The following is a 21,605-nucleotide window of genomic DNA, read 5'->3' on the forward strand; positions in this document are numbered from 1 at the left end:
GATTGCAAGATCAAATACAGTCCATTTTCTGGTCTGAGAATTCCTTTACCAAACCATCCTTTGGTAGCTGAGTTGATAGTGAGCTTAAGAACCACTGATTTCTGACATTTCCTCCCCCRTCTATAGAACAATCCTCTAGAAATTCCATTATACTTCAATGACTTTCTCTCCATCATCTTCAAATCCTGGAGGAAATGTATTCAGCTTCTATTTTTAGTATTTTGGTGACGGTAGCAGAACTCACAGAAGGCTACTGTAGAGGTTATTACATCATTGGTTGTAAATTATGCACTTCACAATTCAGAGAATATACTTACAAATTACTTAAATAGAAAAGGCGTGTTCAAGGTAGAGGCAGTTACAGTACATTCAGGGTATGTTACAGAAACCATTTGTGGTAGCCATTTGCTGAAAGGAAAAAGCTCAGTATTTTTGTTTCCCAGACCACACAGGTTATAACTACAATACCCAAAGAGAACAGGTAATATATCTTATTTGCTGCATTTTAATGCAGTCTTCTTCCAGAACTGATGTGCAAACTGAAAACAAAAACAAAATATATCTTCATTGACAAATAAGGACAAATGAACAACAACAACAACAAAAAGAAACCAGGCACTTTGACCATTTAGGTAAACAGCCATTTCATCTCACCAGACTTCTGCGCATGAATAAGTCTTCAAATTGGTCTCATGCTTGCAGCACATAGAGATTCAAGTCAACTTTTTCCCTGTTGGTAGTATTACTTCTACTTGTAGGGAACTATGCCAATTGAATTTGTAACACTGTTAGTTATTTCATTGGCAATTTAAACAAACGCTGATCATTTGACTGACAAGCAACCAATTTAATAGCTATCAAAGTTAGATAAAAACAAAATATATATAAAAAAAATCAAAAACACAAACGAAGGTTAACACCTGACATAAGCTTGCATTGAGACTTGCCTTTTAGTGTTCGGTTTGTGCCTCTTCTCATGGTGTTATGGGGACTGATTTCCATCACGTACAGCAACTGGTACTAAACTACAACACTTTCAGCTTGAAACACGTTCTAATAGAGGTCATTCCAACGGAGCATTAGGTCAGCACGGCACTGCAGACAAGATGGGAGAGGAAGCTTTCCCAGGTTTTATCCTAGCCAACTTCCCTTGCAGAACACGTTCAGAGAAAACTGCAATATGCCTTCCTAATACTTGCAATTAAATCATTTCACAGCAGCGTTTATCATACTTTAGGGAGCTGGTTTGATTTGAATTTAGTGATAAGACCAGCTTGGATTACTTTGATTTTTTTAAAATAAACCAAAGTACACCTCTTCAAACATTTTGTACATACTCAATCAGTTACAACACACAAATCACAACACAAGGGATTACCTAAGGCTACTAAATAGTATACTTATTCAGTAGCTATTATTCTTTCAGATAAACATCTTCAGATGCCTTGACCACAAACGGCTTATTTTTTTTCCTCACAGACTGATTTTTCTTGAAAAAGAGAGATGTGGGTGTACGACAGACTGCCTACCAGTTCACTAACAGCGTACTGTTCTTTATAGTCTTCATGCATTTTTCTACTGGGGAAGCATTACTCTTCTTTTATTCTCCAGCTTCAGGAAAGTCTTGGACACACCTCTTCAGTCCACTGTCCAGATTCCTTTTTCTACTAAGTAGAAATCGAATTCACACGTGGGCCGGTGGTGCTGCTCCAGCACTTAACTCTCTTGCAGGCTAGAAACATCAACTCTATTATAGCACTTTGAAGCAATTATCCACATCTACCAGCTACTTTCTAACTGTAGCACAGCTTTGTAGAGGCTCAGATTTCACCAGGACAACTGGATAGAGTGCAAAGTTTGGTGAATACCCAGAATAACAAACCGACATAATGGATGGATGCTGGACACAGTCAGAAAGGGCTGTTCATTTCTGAAAGATTCCTTGAAAAAAAAAAACAACCCCTCTCCCTACCCCCCAAACAACCTATCATGAGATGTTGTCAGTGCCTGCTCACAGCTGAAGTCCATGTTATCTGGGTCTTTTGCGAGTCACAAATATCAACACACGTCTGATGGCAATAAGACGATCTTTAAGGGAAGTCATAGCCAGTATAGCCAGTTGAGCTCTGTTTTCCAGTGGCAACACTGCCAAGAGCCACCAGTACCAGGCAGGACCACTGGGATTGCTCTGAAACAGGACGGAGAGACATGTAATAATGTATTTACCAACAGTGTCCCACAAAGAGCACCACCTTCCCCTACTACTTATGTTTGCTAAGAAAGCTACGATAAAACAGTTCAAGGAGTGACCCAGCATTTGATTTCAGGTGCTCTTCTTGTCTATTTGCCCCATTAAAGATGATCTCTTCAGATGTTTATTTAGATTGATGTACAGTAATTGTTTACCACACTTCAAGCTAATAGATCAAAACTGAGTAAAGTAAGAAGAGCTTAGGATGCAGGAAAAAAACAAAAAGCTCTGTCAGAAAACAGTCTTACGGAAAAACTTAACATCTAGAACAAAGATGCTTATGCGAGAAGGTTTACCTGTGGCTCTGGTTCTTTTCCTGGCATGGACCCAAAATGATTGAGAATTTGCACTTTCATATTGTCTTTAAGAGAAGTAAACCAGGCAACAGCTTGATCATAAACCGAATCATGAAGGCGGACAAGTTCTTCATATTCTGGTCCTTCAACCTTATTGTTAAAAGAAGGGAGAGGGAACAAAGTAAGTTTGATACTGTGGAGTTCATATGCTTCCCCAGAAGCAAGTGAAGCACAATAATGCAGTGACAGCTGCTGTTCAAATGTTCTTATCTAAGCAAACTGTACTCAAGTCTCATATTTCAAACTTGTGATGTGGATTCTTTTTACCCTCCCCTACAAGCAATGTTCCAAAAAGACATTTCTTCGAAAAGTTACTGCTTTATTAATATCTATTGATAAATGCTGGCACAACAGAAGGACCTGCTTTCTCATCCCAGACATCGTATTAACCCCCTCAAATCCATAAACTCTAGTCCCTATCACAGAAGAACCTCTGAACACTGTTATATTATTTTGTAAAATAAAAGGATTCCTACAGCCACCAAGCAGAATGATAGGGATTCTGTTGCATTTAGAAATCAACACGTTTTATAGAAGTGTTAAGGCTGTGGTAGAACAGCCAGGGAGAAGGTGGAGGAGGGCAGGTGCATGAGGAGGCAGTAAGCAGGTAAAAGTGGATGATTTCTCAATATCAGGAACAGCCATAAGGAAAGGCCCTCACTGAGGCAAGAAGTGTTTTAATTGCACAGACTTGACTATTTAGTCATTAGGGGAAAGAAAAAAGCATAAGCAAAATAAATCCTAGAAAAAAAGCACTGCAAGTCATTTTTTTTTTTAGCTGTACACACCAAAGGTGGGTTTTATCTGCACTACTCAGACACATCTGAGCTAACTGCTCTGGATGCCCTTCACAGTCGAGGAGAAATAGCTCTAGAGGGCAATTAATCTCATCTTAAGGTAGGTATCTAAGACAGAGCAGATAAATAGGCAGCTTTGGACTGAGATTTTTCATCATCGAATATAACAGGAATGCAGGGTGATGAACTCAGACTTCAGCTTCTCAAGTGAGACAAAGTAAATCTCACTCTAATTACAAAGAGCCGGTCTCTGGCGACATCTACAAAACAATGCCTTGAYGTCTATGTTCCACTATCTTTCACTGGGGATTTAAACAGGGCAGAGCAATAATTCTGAATAGATTACGTGCTTCAACCATTTGTGGGGGGGGGGACATCTCTGCAGGATCTGCCTTATCTGCCCCGACRAACAATTGCATCACCTTGCATAAGCTGAAAAAGCCCTACTTGAACTCTACAGACTTATACATCAACTATGAAAGTACATTTAAGAACTACGTGACCAGAATGGAATGTCATTAGTTGGCATGAGATCACTACTATGCTCAATGTTAAGAGGTATCAACGTTTTACAGACACGTTCTGAAGATGATCCAGGAAGTCATAATTAAGCWCAGTCAAAAATTTACACTTTGGCCAAAAACCATCACAAGCACCTCATTTGCAGGAGATTTCATAAGAGGACTTATTATTTTTAAAAGCTACTCCCAGTCCTGCAATTCTCTGCTCTTAGTCAGTTTTGATGGATGCTGGTACAGGCATCGTAACCATATGTCACTAAGATCTCTTTTTAAGAATGGAAACCCACGTTTCTTTGAAGAGCTGTTCTGTAAACCAGAATTACAAGGTTATATGAAGCTTGCAAAAGCTAGAAACAGATATTCTGTATTCAGAGAAAGGAGAGATTAGTGAGTTCTGTAACAACAGAAACATGTTCTTAGAAGGGCTGCAAGTCCATACCAGTTTTAAAACACTACTTTGACCTCATCTAAACATCATGACAGATCACATCATCCGGGTCTCAGAAGCTACTTTGAGATTGACAATAGGACTGCAACGCTTCGGGTAGAGACAATCATAAGGATAGAAATGAAGAAAAGGAAGTAAATAAGAGGCAGACTAAGTAAGTTCACGGTTTCCAAAACAGAGCTAAAATTTTTATAATGATATTGCACAGCTAACTTGAAATGCAACAAGGGAAAGGCCATTTAAGTGAATCCAGCAATATATGGGTATGAATAACTTTGTACCATAGATCACCTTTTTATCTTCAAGATATTCGATGTTTGCTGTGTTATATCCATCTCGCTGGCCATGGCTTAAGACCCTAAAACGACGGACACCAACTGTATCAACAACTGAGCGCCCATCAGGAAAAAACTTTACRTCCCTGATCTCTAATATACAGCCATGATCTGCAAATCTGAAATGACAGAAGGGCATAAAAGTGGAAGTCATCAACAAGTGTTATAAACATCAGGACAAATACTGGGCATAAATCACCACTTTTTACTTGAAAGAAGATCCTTGCTTTGGTGACATTTCTGCTTATCCACATAAGCCACGAAACTCCTACCCTTTCTGCTTTCCCACAAAGGGAAAGGTCCCAGAAAGCAGCACTAACAGCTTCTAAATATTTGGGGGAGGTAGCGAAGGGATGGGGAACTAAATGGAACATGTTTCATGCTGGGAGTTGCCACCTGCTGGTGGTAAGTTCACCTGGTTTGCAAAGAAAACTAGATGGGTTAAGACACTGTAAGAAACTGAGAAATAAGTGCAGGGCTGATGAGTAGAACAGTCCAAGGCTACCCACCCTGCTCTGAGGTGTAAGCAGAGGATTAGAGGCTCTAAAAGGAAAAGGCATTTTCACAGCAAGATTCTTCTTGCATTTGTATTCTCTAAGTTAAAAAAAAAAAACCCAACTGTTAGCAGAACCACATTTATTTATATCTGTTTTATTTAAAGAAGTTACAGGTTTTAATCATGTCCTGGAAACAAGCATGCGAAAAATCTTTATTTGAACTATCAGTTTTAATCTATCTTGCATTCGTACTTTAGTTACTCCATTAAAAAGGTTGATCACACAATGATTCTTCACCATGGTATGTTGATCCACAACTTTGCACCTTACAGCTTTGTACCTCAGCTTACTGCTTATCATTAACCAGAAGAATGCGCTGTATCTAGTCTAATCTCAAGGTAACAAATCCCTACTGGGCCTGATAAATGTTACATCAGGGGAATACTTGTTATACTAGGGCTTGGCAGCATGTTGCACCATAGTAATGAAAAAACAGCAGCACGCAGAGAAATGATTCCCATTTCCATTCTACTAGAAATCATGTTTTTAACAGCAAAAAAAGCTGACCACTGTGAATAACCACTCTCTCTCTTTCATTACACTAAACATGAACTGAGGAAGAGCAAGAAGAACACAGTTATATAAAAATAAGTGCTGTGTGGTCTACCGGTAGGATTATGACAATCAAGTTTATTACAGTGAAATTATTTAAACAGCTACATAACTTATTCTTTGTAAATTAAGGCTACTGGGGACATTCATAGAGAGTTTAAAAATTAGTCCCCAAATAAAGGTGATGAACGATTTTTGTTGTTCTATGAGAAGTTACTTTTGAATAGAAAGTGACTTCAATCAGAAAGAGACAAGAAAACACCGAGAATTGGGCACAAAATATACTGACATGCTGACACGTACTAAATGTTCATAAACAACTCTCCCCTCCAGTTTAAATTCAAAACGGAAAACTAAAACAGAGGAAGGTAATGAACATCTCACCATGTTTTTCAAAGAAGGTATGAATCTCAGCTTCCCATGCCTACATYGTATTAGATGAGGCAAAACAAGTTTCCCCACTTTTTCTATTCCCAGATGATTTTGCAACTTTGAATCAATGAGAGAATCTCTTTATTTGTATAAGAAGCTACAATAGCCTACCAGGTGCTTACAGATGAGGGCATCCTGTGTTTCAGTGGCTTAAGTAGAAGACACCATGCTTAAAATGTTTTATTATTTTAATAGCTCAAAATAGATAGTACATATAAAAGTCTAACCCCAGCAGCTGCATTTTAAAATATCATATACGATGTTATTGAGTAAGTCAACTATTGTTTTCAGTACAGTCAGAAAACTACCGTGGATGCCTCAACAACAGCACACTGGCAGGTTCTCAATGACACAAAGCACAGCCAGAGCAGACTGGAAACTGTATTATCTCCCATGTTCCTATTTCTACAATTATGCTCTGATCTGTGAGGGAAAAAAAAGGGGGGGGGGGCATATCAACAAGGGAAGGCTGCCAAAGCCTGGTATGACTCCCCTCCTCTCAGCTCCAGTCATGATACCCCCCTGTAAAAAGGCTGCTCCTGAGCATTAGTGTGTCCTTAAAACTTCTCACACTTGTAGTCTACAATCTGCATTACTCCAACATATCTTCTGAAGGTGGTAACTATCTATCACATCTCATAAAGTAGACTTCTCTTAAAATATCATTTTTTTCCACAAGCTTCTGCCTATCTTCTTCACCCCCCAAAACTGTTACATTATCTATAAAGGATAAAAACTGAAGGTTTCATCTAGACTTTCAACTACTGATCAGTATTTAGTCTCCACATAGGGAGTTGTTATCTGCAAAAACACCTATGTCAGAAGTTACAAAAATGGATTTCATATAGGCAGACAACCTACTCACTGTAGAAAGTGAACACAGCAGGAGAGACAAATATCAAAATTCAACATTCGGCCGCAAAACAGGCATCTCAGCCAAGGCTATATTTTGTTTCATTCAAATGATACAGTGTATGTAGGAAAACTATGAAAGATCTGGATTTTTTTTAAAAAAGAGCAGATAGAAGAGCAACTTCAAACTGACTTTGTTAGCCTTCATTAGAAAAAGCAAGCTGAAAAGTTATTCAACCACATACACAACTAAGTGCTATTTTTGGAGCCTGTCCTAGGAGGAGGAAGTGTATTCCTGCTATTCACCCAACAGAGGTGCAATAAAATTGAAGAGTTTTGTGTCAAAAGGAACGTTCAATATACTAAAATAAAAATCCACCAACTTGTGTACTGATTCATACAGGAATGGCAAGATCCCAGTGATTTGGGGAGACAAATATACTGTGCTGTAGTATTCCACTAGCATCACAACACTGCAACACAGAACATTTTTAGCTCATGTCCTTACCCTTTCAATTCATCAGCTAAGCACATGCCAAACTGCTTGGTACCAGTTTCCATGCATCTTCTTATCATTAGACGATAACGAGGTTCAAAGACATGAAGTGGGCAAGGGATGGTAGGAAAAGCCATGGTGCATACGAAGATAGGAACATCTTTATTCAAACTACAAAATAATTGTTAAAAAAACGTTCAGCTTTATTCTGCATACTGCTATATTCAGCATAAACCTTTAATACAGCACTGACTCCAGTGGTTTCCTCAGACTCGTTCTTTGTAACACATATCTGATTGTCATTTAAAAATGATGAACCATAAACATATTTCAGGACTCTTCCTGTTAATACATGAAGGACACAATCCTCTAATCTACTTACATAGCAGGAAACTCAGGAAGTAATAGGCAGTTTCCCAAATGTGTGCATATAGACACATCTAGCTTAAATACAAATGGCAGGATTTCAGTCATAATTTTCTACAGTAATTTAATATCTAAGAACTAGTCATGTTTAAAGCAAGGTGACAGAGGATTTCAAAGTTTAGTAAAGCCCTTTAATTTTAAAAAAGTCAGCAAATCCTCATATTACTTTTTCAACTTTAATTGTATGTTTTATTTTTCGTCTTCATTGAGTTGTACAGTAAGAGCGACACAGCACTGATACACCAATGAACCTTTGCACTTATCCTGACCTGAAGTGTAATCCACTCATATTTGGGCTTCTACTCCCAGACAACTCCCACCATAACTCTGAAAGCTGATATTATTTTGATTGAAAGGAATAAAGCAATTAACTCTATTGTAAGATATTGCTGTGTCTCTCCACTATCCAAGGATATTGTTTCTTGTTTATCTGCAATAAATATGCCAAAAATATGAAACATCTAGTAGGTGCATTTACAAATTCATTTCATGCATTTTGTGCATTTCCATATGCAAATGAAAAGTTTCTCCAGTAATCTGGATTAAAAATACATTTCTGTGACAACTGTTCATAGTAAAAAGAAGAGCTTACTTTGACAATTCCTTCATTTCTTCCTCATGAACCTTCTTCCTTTCTGACAACTCCTCCGGCAAGTAACGGATTATCAGTTCTTCTGTAAGGACGGTCTTTTTGTAAGTTCTACTTGCCAGAAACTGCAAAGAAGAGTCAACTCTGAACCCCGGTAATGAAAAGTCAGCTAATGTCTCTTCCTTCCAACCCATCCCCTTTTATAAACACAACACAGCATTAAGCCCGTTAGTCTACTGATTCCTCTTCCTTCTCAGCCTTCAGGCATCAAAACTCCGACTTAAGGATATGTAACTCACTCCAATGCCCCATTAATTTTAACTCCAAGTCTTCCACTTGGCAGAGGCTGTGCTAACACCAAGATAAAGCAGYTCCTCCTCTCTTCTGTAAATGATACATATGATCTTTTTATCTAGAGTTCATAGGTTTCTCCTCCCCCAAAAGCACTCAGTGTATAAACAGATTACGCATACTGGAGCACAAGTTTCAATCAAGGAATGACCACTACTTGTTCACAGTCAGCAGAGATCCAGAGGATGGATGGTAGGAACGGGACCGTTTGCCACTCCTCAGGCAGGAGTCTGAAGAGATACCAGAATTCTGGATTACCCAAAGCACCATCCTTTTCTTTAAGGAATGACAGAACATACTCTGGAGCAAATAAGGTCTGTGAACAGCTTGATGCTATGGGCACTACTCTGCTGTTCTGCCATATGTGAATCATAAAATACCTCCAACATACTTGTTTTCAACAGAACACTACTGGGTACGTTTTTGTTAATTGGAGCAAGGAGATACTTACTTCTGACAGCTTTTCTTTGCAGAGTGGACAATGCGGGTTATGGTCAAGGCAACGCTCAAGGCATTTGAGGCAAAAGGTATGTCCACAAGGAGTGGTAACAGGTTCGTAGAACAACCTGAACAAGAAAACATGGAACAAAAAAAGTTAAGCTGCCAACATAAACAACACAGATTCCTAATTTGTGGAAATGAATGACTAAACTTAGCCATCTCCTTTCCTCCTTTCATATAAATCATGGGTGGTCTCTTTGTCTTAGGATGGTTTTCCATCCTAAGGGAAAAAGGAAAAAAAGGAAAAGGTTTTCCATTTTTTAAATGACTCACAAAGTTAAAGCACGTTGAAGAAAACTATCCAATTTTAAAGGGTCGTTAGATGCCAGTTTCAGAAAAAAAAATGAAGTAATGAATTCGACATTCTGTTGTCAGTTCCCTTCCTAAAACATAAAACCTTTTGTCAGAAGCTAAAAAAGCTTTCAGATCTTCATCCCAGATCAATCTAGTCATACCTCATACAGAGGGAACACTCAAAGTCGGAAGCATCCACAAGGGTTGTTGGTATCTCACTCGAAGTAATGGCAGTTTTTTCAGGTAAAACATCTGCATCTAAGCAAGTAGTTAAGAAGAGAATTATAAAAAACATTTAAGTATTACTGCAATWTTGAATGCTGTTCAGGTTGTTTTTCCATAAAGAATCTTGTTTCTCTAATTTATCCTGAGCTTTGTTTAACAAAAAAACATAGTTTCCATCTAATTTTTAGACTTTCTGGCAGAAGATCTTTTTGGAGAGCAGAGAAAGAAGTCCATGGCCAGAGAAAGCATTTTAGAGATGAATACCCATGATTTTCTTCTCCAAAAATGGTTGTTGTTTTTTTAAGGCTAGTTTTTAAAATGCTCTGCTATTGCTTTCCCACCACTATCACCACTCCCACATCAGCCAGGCCAGATGTTTTTGAGTATGTTAAGTCCAGAATTTAATTTGTTTACACATATTTAAAGTATTTCAGCACTGTTTGCTACAGATTTTTTCAGCAGGAGTAATTTTTCTCACAAGTATAAAAAGGCTTATACTCTTCTACACTAGCCTGTTGTGGAAATCCCAAGTTTCAAACAGCTTAAACTTTAAAGACTACTGAAGCCAAAGTAGCTAACACTAATTTCACCAGCTCAGCACTCTGCAAATACAGAAACAAAACACTTAAAATTTTGCCCATCCTGTTTTTTTGAGGATAGTAGGTACTGCTGTAGTTAATACACTTATGAGCAGGGGCCTCAATSTTCATAGCAGCTCAAGAATTACCAGCTTAAGATTCTGACTACATTTGTAAAAGCAGATTCTGTAACTTCTTTTATGATCTGCATCTTTTCTGTCCAGTGAGGGTTGCAACCAAACCATGACTATTGCCTCCATGTCCTTTTTATCATTCAAAATCACTGATCATTAAAAAAAATGTTCAGCTTTTTAAATTAAAAAATTAAGATGTTTTGTTAAAGGATAACTTATGCTCAACATCTGGTTTATCTCAAGTACACACTAGGGGAGAGGGCAGCAGCATTGCATGGCCTAGATAGAAAACAGTTATCTTTAACTTATATCTTGCATGTTAGCCTTTAGTAATAGCAAGAACCTAACTGTTTTGTTCCACAAATAGCAACATGGCATCAGGATCTAGCACAGACCAGAAATTAATGGTTATGCACAAAATGCGATCTCTGGCCTTTACTGTGAAGATAGAGGAGGGTCAGATTTCCCAATCTATTTACTGAGTTTGCAGTTCATAGGCAAGTACAGCATTTTTCCCTGTCACAAAATGATAATTTGTGGACATGCCAGACAAAAAGCAGCACTTCAAGACCAATAACATTTCAAGGCAGAAGTCGGATTTGTCCAGGAGGTGTTTTTTTTTCTTCTTTTACGGTAAAAAATGCATGCCAATATAGTGGCATTTTAAAAGCCTCTTTTAACCAATTATTTCACTACTCATCCAAAATACTGCCTTCACCACTTTTTTCCCAGAGCACTAAAAACACTTTAGAGGTCTTTGTTATAAGCTTGAGAAGCACAGCAATTGTAAGCACAGCTATCAAGTGACAGAATGGGTGGACTTATTAGCCTTCAAAAGGCTTCTTTGTTTGCTTGGAAAAATTCATGTAAAATTGCATGTGACTGCTCCTGATGCCAATTAAAGATTAGTTCTCCAGCTTATTGTATCTTTCCTTCATATAGAAAGTCACTGAAGTTCAGTCATATCTCTGAGGCCTGGAAAATAGCAATGTCACCAGCAATACAAAAACTAAACTATTGGTGTATTATATATTAGAAATGCTCCTTTGAAAATGAAAAGAGTGTTCACTGAATTGAGATTGTTCTGTAATAATGTAAATAGTATTTGTACTTAAATGGCTTTAAGATCTTTTAAATCTATATGGTCCAATGGCTAATTGAGTAAAGCTGTTATAGCAGAAACAGACATACTAGGTAACAAAATATTATTTCAATCCCTCATGTTTCATTTACATCTATAAAAAGGAAGCACAAAAAAACTAGTTTATCTTTTTTAAGTAAGTGCAAAGTAAGTGACTTTCTAAACCATAGCACAAACCTTTTTTAGGAATTTTATTGGGCACTTCCAAGCTTTGTAAATCCCTCATTTCACTGGACAGCTTTCTTTTTAAGCCAACCCCAGGTAAACTGGAGAGAATAGCTCCCAAGGACTTCTTGTTGTCTTCAAAGTAGAGTACGTGATGGGAAACAGAAGAATCAGTGCTTCTAAATACATCAGATTCTTGGGACGGGTTTTTTGTTAACCTGAACACAGTATCCTAGAAAGAAATCAGGAACATTTACATAAGGCATGAGACAATTTTGCTTTTTTTCTGTTGTACACCTCAGCAATACATCAATGTCCCTACAGTAAGTTTAGAAAGGGAAAAAGCCAATATCAAACAGGGGCACTCTCAAGTTACATGAAACAGACAGGGTCGTTTCCCTTCTCTGCAAATTTTGTTCCCATCATACTAAGATTCAGAGTATATACAGCACAGAGAGAGAGAGAGAGAAAAAAAAGCACCCTTAATGAACACTCCCACAGGAAGGCATTCATTTCTTCTCTGCAGAAAGAATTTCTTTCTCTTATTTTTATGAAGAAATACACCCCATCAAGACATCCCAAAAGAACTAGAGAAAACAGGCTTACCATGAAATAAAGTGCCTACTTGAGTGTAGACAAAGACAATGTCACAGAGATCAGACACAGATTCCTGTGTTACTTTTAGTACTTGTATGTTGAGTGCTTTTCACTTTACCTTTGAGGACCCAGCAATAGAACTATCTTCAGCAGCTGACTGTGTGTTTATGCTACTCAAAAATGCAGGTTTCAATCTTGTATAAGATGTTCGACTAGAGAAAGGTGCTGTTAGACTATCATGCACATTTTCAAAGGCTGGGAAAAACATCTCACACATTATCTAGTCAATTAAGAGAGAAAAAAAAGAAGTATTAAGACAGGATCTTTCTTTGTATGAACACAGATACTACAAACTTTGCAGCTTCCAAATGCTAAAATGCTTGCAAAAACTAGGACATCCTCAGTGCTCGCAAGAAACTTGTATGGCAATTCTCACAATTGTAGAGACATCCCAAGATCATCATCTCTGAGCATCTACCTCCTTCCCCAAAAGCCTCTGCTCTCCATGAGCAGGGTGACATTCTATTGCCTCATAGAATCACAGAATCAGTAAGGTTGGAAGGGACCTCTGGAGATCATCTAGTCCAACCTCCCTGCTCAGCAGGGTCACTTAGAGCACGTTAGACAGGGTTGCATACAGGCAGGTCTTGAATATCTCCAGAGAAGGAGACTCCACAACCTCTCTGGGCAACCTGTGCCAGTGCTCTGTCACTCTCTTTCTCCTGCTTCTATCCCTCTCTTCTCTGAGCCTCAGATCGCTACTTCCAGAAGACTCAGAACATGCTTTCCTATCAAAGCTGATTAACACAGATGCATTTCAGTTTTCATTATCTGCACCCAAAAAGCATTTCTCTACCCTCAAGCATATTTCATCGATAGCTAAAAACTGTGAAGAGCCTTCTCCCCTTCTCACCAGTCTCCACCATGATTCTGATGAATTTTCATTTTTTTTCAAAAATCTGCCCATATAGACCTAAGAGGGAACCTAATTATGGCAGGTTAGCAATAAGTGTGTCCCTTATAGCAAGTTAAACATCGAAGGTCTACAGAGGCAACAACTCCTTCACCTCCTTTCAGGGTAGCACATAAATCCCCTCTCAACCCTCTCACTAGTTTCTGCAAAAAAATCATTTTCTGAGGGACACTAAAATTAGGAGTCTTGAGCCTACTTAATCCAGGCATGCTCAAATCCAGCTGATGTACTGGAAATGGAATCTACAAATTGTAGGGGACAAATAACAGATTTGTAGTGGAATCTACAAATATACAATCCCTGTGATCGAGACATGAACTAAATGCAAGAGGCCTCTCCCACGACATAATACTAATAAGGTTCATCAGCGCAATGGCTAAGAAGTGGCCAATAAATACATTCTATACCTTCTGGGCTTCTTTCTTCATTGCGCTCCATTCAGGATTTAAGGCAACACAGTATAGAAACTCCTTCAATGCTTCCTCAGTCCTTTCCAATCCAGAAAGAGCTTTCGCTTTCACAWAATGACCCTGTTCACATAAAGAAAACATAGAATTCTAGAGATCATTTCTGAAGATGCAGTAAGCCACCAGCAAACAGACTTCTTGAAATTTATTCCATTCTGCAAGTGAAGAATAGTCAGCATTGTAGATTTTGCTTATCGTTTGTCATTATTGACCACAAGCTGTCRGCTATACGATGTCACAGAATTACATTTCCGATGTTGTTTCGGTGTCAATCTGTTCGATCTATGTAACTTGGGGAAAACCATGACCTTTTGCTGAAAAAAATGCCATTGGGAACCCGCTGTTCTTCCTCTCTCTTCCTCTGCCTCAGAGGCTAGCCACTGCAAGGGGGAGCCAAAGGTGCTGCATCATCAGCAGCCAAAGACACCAAGCCTTTCCTCAGMGGGTGACCAGACAGAGAACAAGGAAAGATATTCCCTGGAGCCGGAGAATACTACATCTTGATATCTAGGAGAACCACTTCACATACCAAGTCAATTTTGGTTGCAACAAAACTACTTGGGAAATGTAGTAGCACAGGGCAGGCTGGAGGTGGCAGGTGAGGGAGCAGAAGATTTCATGTTTAGGACACTCACTTTTGCTGGGTGTCTTGTCAGAACAGACACGATTTGTGACTTATTTTACATGGCTAGAAAAGACCAACATATAATGAATTTAGAACTAACCAGTACTTAACCAGAATTTTTAGCCCCTTCCACCTCTCCCAAACACTAATGTAGAATACCCATGGACAACAGATTAGATAGTCAACTTGGGACAAGTCCTACTTTACTTGTATCCAGTATAGAGGAATGCTCCACTTTCAAATTTCCCTGCAGACATCAATTTGTGGTTCGTATCTGGCTATGGAAATTATAGCCTTAAAGATGGAGAAAAACTAAACATGTAGTTAAACATTTGCCTATTGCTCACTAGACAGAACTGTGTTCTGCAAACTCAAGTCCACCTCTGATCTATATGGTTATCTTTAGGCTGTGTCGAAAGTGCAACTCCTTCAGAAACTGGTCAGGTAAGCACAGACACATTTTCTGTTCCTCATGCTAATGCCAAAAGATCTGGTTCCACAGAATCCTCCCAAGAAAGTCTCTTGGTCTTTCAATATAGTCATTCAAGCTGATTCACTGCCACTTAAGATCTTTTCCTCACTACTGTCAGGAAGGTAAGTAGGAGACTTGTACCAAAACAAAGTAATGAGCACTGCCTAGAATAGGTTAATTAACATATGTCATTCGATGAACTAAACAAGAAGTCTCAATACACGGCAATCTCTCAAGTTGAGCACTGAGTACTTAATCTGACTCTTTCTTTAAAACGGAGTGAAGAAGCCTATTTATTCCAGTGACTAGACAGCACAAGATTTTCTAATAGGAGTTTGGGACTGAGGAGTACTGACAGAACTGTATTTGGTTCCAAGCCAAATCCCCACTTTTGGGGATTCAGATATGGTCAACATGCTGGAGGCATTTCACATCAAGATCTCGGTAAGTTTTTTTTTTTTTCTGAACACAGTAAGAAGAGAGGCATCACCACAGACCTGACCTCTTTATTTTGACAAGTGCACAGCCTCTGTAAAATCGTTTTAGGGAACTCCTAACAAATCAGACATTGCTTATAAGAAAACTCCATTGCACTGGAGAGGCTACAAGGTTGTTTGCCATCTTTCTTCAGGGGCCACAAGAGCAATTACCATATCCAAGTATTAGTCACAAAGGGAATATTGATCTCCCACAGAAGGGCTTTCTGTGGGAGAAATATCTAAGGATATAACACTAGAAATTAGGTTCAGAAACTGAGGCCTTTACACTTAAGGACTATCACGTCCAATTTCTCCCCTTCTGATTTTCACATTGTACTGTAMTGACAAGCATCAGATTGAAGGGCCTAGATCTAGCCAGGACCTTGTGCAGCTTTAGGGAAGGCATCTGTTTCTACTTCTCACAGGAAAATCACAGCTGGAAATTTCTCCTTGCCTCAGAGTCCGAGAATATGCTTTTCATGGTGACTAAAAGGAAACAGACTTGTCTATTGCTCTAGTTACTACAATGGACCTGCAGAACGAACAGAGGTTTACTGACTCAGTGAGCCATTAAGTTTAAGTCAGCAATGGGCCAAAAGGTTCTGGTAGGTGAACGCTATGCTTACCTCTTTCTTTTTCTTTCTCTCTCTTTTTTTTTTTTTTTTTTTTTAACTAGACAATGCATGTTTGAGCTAGATCTCTGCTGCTGGATGAAGTGTTGCAAGACACAAAACAAAGCAGATGCCTAGAATTCTTGTATAATATTAATTCTGGACTACCAAAGCATGCCTGGAAATTCTGACAAATACATACACAAAAGAAATATAACTGTTATATTGCTGGTATGCCATGATGACAAATTTCATTTTAGATTAGCATTCTTTGGAGATGTGATTAACAACGTTTTTATCCGCCTACAACTGACATCCATCATATTTCCATGGATTCAAGGCAAACAGACAAGACACTTCAAAAAACATTTGAACACGCTTAATCCATCTTTCCCTCTGCGCAGAAACCCAATCAAAGCTGCCCAAGATGAATTCCTGACTTGATTAGTAATGATCCTAGACAAAAAGACAGATTTTAAACMGTGAAATTGGGGGTGAGGGAGAAGATTATGACCTGTCTTCATATAAAAAAGSTCTTAATAGATGATAAAACAATTATCCCTTGAAGACAAGCATCCAACTTTCTCCCAGGCTAGAAACAGAGCGCTACCTGCAACCCTCCCTGGTGATGCAGGTTGCTGAGGAGCTCATGTGGCACCCTCTTGRTCTTGCAAAGACTGAGATCAAGTCAAGGTCTTCCGAAAATTCTCATCCAGCTCCCCATGCCACCCTGTCTCCATCTGGGAGCTTTATCTGGCCAAACCTGTGCTGCGGTGTTGCTGTTCATGGGGTGAGGGAGTAAGTCGATGAACTGTCGGCCACCCAGTCTGCTCTTAGGCAATAGGTGGTAACTATGGGCACTGCGAGCTTATTCCTAACTTCTCTTTCCTAACATTATTTCTGTGGCTTCCTTCAGAGTGCCCACAACCAGTGCTCCGTGTAGTACCTCATTTCATTAAGGAAAAATCTCTCAAACCCTCCTATGAATCACTATGACACAGGAAGGAATTAGATACATGAACTCTTGGTCTTAAAGGAAAAAAAGTCCTGAAATACAATCTAGGAAACTCCTCAGAAAGTCACAGCAGCCAGGAGCTGGCTAAGCTGTTCACTATCATGGGGCACACTATCCCAAAGGGAGCTCCAGAATGCATGGCAACCCCTCTGCTGCTGGACTCAATCCCACCCAAGCTACAGTACTAGCAGTAGCAGATCAATGCACAAGCACAAAAAAATCATGTCACTAGCTGCCCACCACAGAAAGTCGACATACTGGAGCCACATTAGACTCTCCCCATGTGTGCCATATGAAGAACCTAAGCTTCTGGTAGACATTTCCAGTCCCGATAACACCAAGACAGTCTTCCAATGGTGACCTCAAAATTTCTGTCCCCACTGCAAAGAGAAACCTGGGAACAAGCAGTTTTCATCTTATTCTTTGCAACACACAAGTACCGTACCGCAGGCCAATGGGGTTTGTTTCGACAGAGGACTTCTGCGTCATGGAGAGCTTGCTGGTAGTTTTTCATTGATATACAGAGTTCTGCTCGCTGTGCTATTAATGAACACTTGCAAGGAGCTGGAAAACAAAAAGATAAGAAAGAACTCCATTAAAAGAAACATTACCATGTTTTAAATATAGTAACTGAATTTTACCTAGAGTAACCTAAAAAGCGCAACTGTACAATGGTTAAATTTGTACTCTTTTGTAATGGAAATAAGACAATTCCTTCCTTCTTAAAACTTAATCCTCCCCGCCTGCAAGCAATCTCTGTATTTTGTCTATCAGAGCAGATTTTGTTGATCTCGTATTTGCATGTAGGATGTCACCTGCTCTTCCCTTCCCTTGCTTACAGGACACTAAAAAGAAAGTGAAAAAGCAGCCCTGATGTTGACTTTACTTAAAATAAAATGGCAAATGGAGGAATCTCCAACATAGGACTCAGCTAACCTATATCCCAGAAGCCACTCATCAAGAAAAATGCAGAGAGTCTTCAAATTTCATATTCACTTGCCTCCAGARTATCTTGCCCTCCTCAAGGCGAACAGATCTCTGATGATCACTGACATTTCTAACTTAGTACTCACTCATTCATGAACCACTTTCAATCTATACGAGCTACAAACATTTCAAACACCATTATTCAATCCTTTCATAAGGTCTCTATAATGCATTCTAAGATGAAATTTTAGCCTCTCTATAGAATTTTCTAGAGCTAGAGAATAATATAGGCTGATCCATACTCAGCTTTCATTCACCAGGAACTCCTAGGCCCTTCCAGCAAAGCCGCTTCTAGCCAGTGGCTGCCAAGCCCATCCTGTGGCAAGGGGTTATTCTGCCCCAGGTGCAGGACTTACACTTTCCCTGGACAATATTTGCCAGCCCATGCCCCGAGGCYGTCCATCTAAAAGGCAGCCCTGCCCTCCAGCACATCAACCGCCTCCTCCCTCCTTCTCAATTTGCCATCCCACATAAACTTGCTGACAGTGCACTCTGGTCTCTCATCAAGGTTGCTAATAAGATGTTAACTCGCACCAGCCAGTATATCAGCATCTGAGTTATGCCTCTGGAAACCATCTGCCCAGCTGCCTTCAAGCCATTAACCACTATCCCATGTGTCTCACAGCCCATCCACTTCTCCACCAGCTGGCACCTCCCCAGTCTGGCTATTTGAATGCTGTGGGGGACTGTGCCAACAGCGTTGGCAACATCAAGGTAAACCACAAACAATATTCTCCCCTGTCTGCTGGGGTGGTCATTGCATCTCAGCAGGCAACTGGGTTGGTCAGGCATGATTTGCCCTTAATTGATTTGTCCTTCAAGTGCCTGGAAACAGTTTGAGGAGCATGAAGTCGGCTCCAGATAGTGAAAGCTAAGTGCAGTAACTCCCACCTAGAAGTGGGCAGGTTAAAATTGTCATAACTAGGACTTATACTTTAAAAGGCTGCAAGGTATCTTGAGAGACATACTGCCTCATTCCTACAAATTGTAAATGTCACCTCCCAGCTAACTCTCCAAGGTTTTTCTTATAAGTGCCACGTCCTGCATGTCACTACACAGGGTCCTGTCTTCATAACCTTCCTGCTGTCTCCAGCGTGCTTTGGCTTCACTGTGCCTCATTTCTGCACAAGCATCCTAAACATCGTCAAGAAGAGCACATTACCCATATGAAGGCTGTGCAAACACACAAGTGCACACACACACACAGAATAAGCACACAGCTGATACAAATGCCACCGCTCATTAAATTCAAGAGGAGCAATGGCCCAAAACTACTTCAACTTCCCATCTCCTCCCATCCTTTGAGTTGACACTAGCGCTCGTGCCACAAACCAAGTTCGCATGGTTGCACAGTGAATCAGACCAAGGAATCAATTGACTGAAAGCTAATCCAATAAAAACAAATAAATAAAAAGTTTAAGAGGATCAGTTTCCCCTCAAGTGGTTCATGGTACAGCCACACTAATGTGTCTGCTAGTACAGGGGAGGAGAAAGAAACACGCAAGGACTGCTGCCTTTTTTTGGCTGTAGCGTGGATTTATGCCAGATTTACTAACTGTGGTATGACAGACCAGGACTGAAGTTGCCCCACTGGTCTCAGATAGTGAAAGCCATAAACTACATCTAAAATAATAAAGTTGGCAACACGTGGTTAGGAAAAGCTAGTCCACATCATGCTCTTTTTTAATATTATACATGTGGACTGCTGAAGTCATCTGCTCCCCTAACTGGTAATTTTAAAGAGGACTGCAAGCTAAATTAAACTAAAAACAATTAGCCTAAGACCTTCAGAAGCAAGTTCTTTTTCTCCTTTTAGTGGATACTCAGATACAAAATTACTCACTTCAACTATCCTTTAAATAGCAAGTGTCTCCCGYTGATACTAAATGCATACTCTGCCGGTATTTCCATCACTGTATCTGCAGAAAGGTATTTGCGCAAAGTATACTGTCAGAGAGTAAACGTGGTCAGCAGGGAGAASTGTTTCAGCAGCTAAACAGAATATCGGGTCGGGTATTTTTTGGCACCGCAAAGGTAAAGGAAGCAGTGCAAGATAACTGGGCAGGCAAGCTAGCTTCCTGCTTCTGTTCACTATGCACATTTTAGCCACGTTTCCTAGTGTTTTTCTGTACACAATTCAGTGTGCTTCATGCATTCAGCAGACTCAGAAAAAGAACAGCTTCACTATTTTTTTTTTTTTGGTGATCTTGTCTCCAACCACAAAAGTTTTTGTTTTAAATAGAGAAGTCACCGCAAAGCACAACTGTACTGCAAAGGCTGCAAGGCTTCCAGAAGCAAAGTACAAAGAGCTGTCATAACATGAAGGGAAAATAACAAGCAACTCAAAAAAAAACAGGGCAAATCAGAAAAAAAATCTACATTTACTAAGGGCTTGTATTTTTGTTCACTGATTCTCAATCAGAGAGCATAAGGTGTGGTCCATTTTAATGAATAACTGGCTAGGAATGTTTAGTTAACTGAGACAGAGAGGAAAAAAATGGGGAAAAAAAAAAGCCCAAAACAAAAACCCAAACCCAGGTTTCCAGCTTTGCTAAAGAGAACAATATTTACGACAGTACACAACAACTGGTTTTCTACAGGGAAATTAAGTGGCTAGACAAGACTCAGGTGCTGGAGCTGTGCCCAAACTCCTTCATGCAGGCTCTCACCTTGTGGCACGTCCCACCACCGCAAGCTCTGCCCCGCTGCCGGCCCCGGACGGGGACTGCAGCCAGCCTAGCACCTTCTGCGGGGCTCAGCAAGGTGCTCCGTGACTCACCACCCCCATGCCGCTGGAAGGCAGGCTTGCAGCAGGGTTTTCCTACGCGSTTAGAGTCTGGAAACTGCTAGCTGTGAGCTACTGACACCACAGGAAAGGCCAGGAAAAAAAAATCCTGGGCTACGTGATTTCAGAAACTTAARACAGATTAAAACATATTCTTCATCRGTGTGACTGGCACCAAAAAGAGCTGTTTCTGTGGCATCCGCTGGTGCCCTGTCACTGCTTCCAACTTCCTTGCGGCTATGTGTGAAAGTGGGAAGAAAAAAGCGAATGCTCAGCTACAGCTTAAATAACTACACAGATCCTTGAAGTACCACACTATCAAGTTGTTCTGCTCCACCTCATTTGCTAGGAGAATAAATTAGTCTCATAAGCTAGATGAAGATGGCATGAGGACAGACAGAGTTGAGGATGCTGCTAGACACTAGTACACTAAAAAGTGTCAAGTTTATTAATAAATTCATAATAAGTAATAGTTTATTTTAAAATTACATACKCATTTCTTCTACAGCTGAAAAAAAAAGATTTCTTTTATGAAATGACTTATTTCAGACCAAGTCCAAAAAAAAAAAGTTTATAAAATTCTATGGTTTTTA

At 39.7% G+C, this 21,605-nt stretch overlaps 1 protein-coding gene across 1 annotated transcript; it reads right to left on the bottom strand.

The window, feature by feature from the left end:
* Positions 1 to 1,942: 1,942 nt before the first annotated feature.
* On the bottom strand, positions 1,943 to 17,823 carry LONRF2 (LON peptidase N-terminal domain and ring finger 2). The gene is made up of 11 exons (XM_085321568.1): positions 17,686 to 17,823; positions 13,979 to 14,101; positions 12,717 to 12,878; positions 12,014 to 12,233; positions 9,920 to 10,016; positions 9,415 to 9,529; positions 8,616 to 8,737; positions 7,610 to 7,768; positions 4,665 to 4,827; positions 2,548 to 2,697; positions 1,943 to 2,188 (listed from the first exon to the last, which is right to left on the bottom strand). Exons 1-11 carry the CDS (start codon positions 17,752 to 17,754, stop codon positions 2,030 to 2,032), a joined length of 1,539 nt encoding a protein of 512 aa, XP_085177694.1. The 5' UTR covers positions 17,755 to 17,823; the 3' UTR covers positions 1,943 to 2,029.
* Positions 17,824 to 21,605: the final 3,782 nt, after the last annotated feature.

The sequence above is a fragment of the Rhea americana genome, unplaced genomic scaffold (assembly GCF_003343005.1).
Source record: "Rhea americana isolate MKP2758 unplaced genomic scaffold, rheAme1 scaffold_7, whole genome shotgun sequence".
Taxonomy (NCBI): Eukaryota; Metazoa; Chordata; class Aves; order Rheiformes; family Rheidae; genus Rhea; species Rhea americana.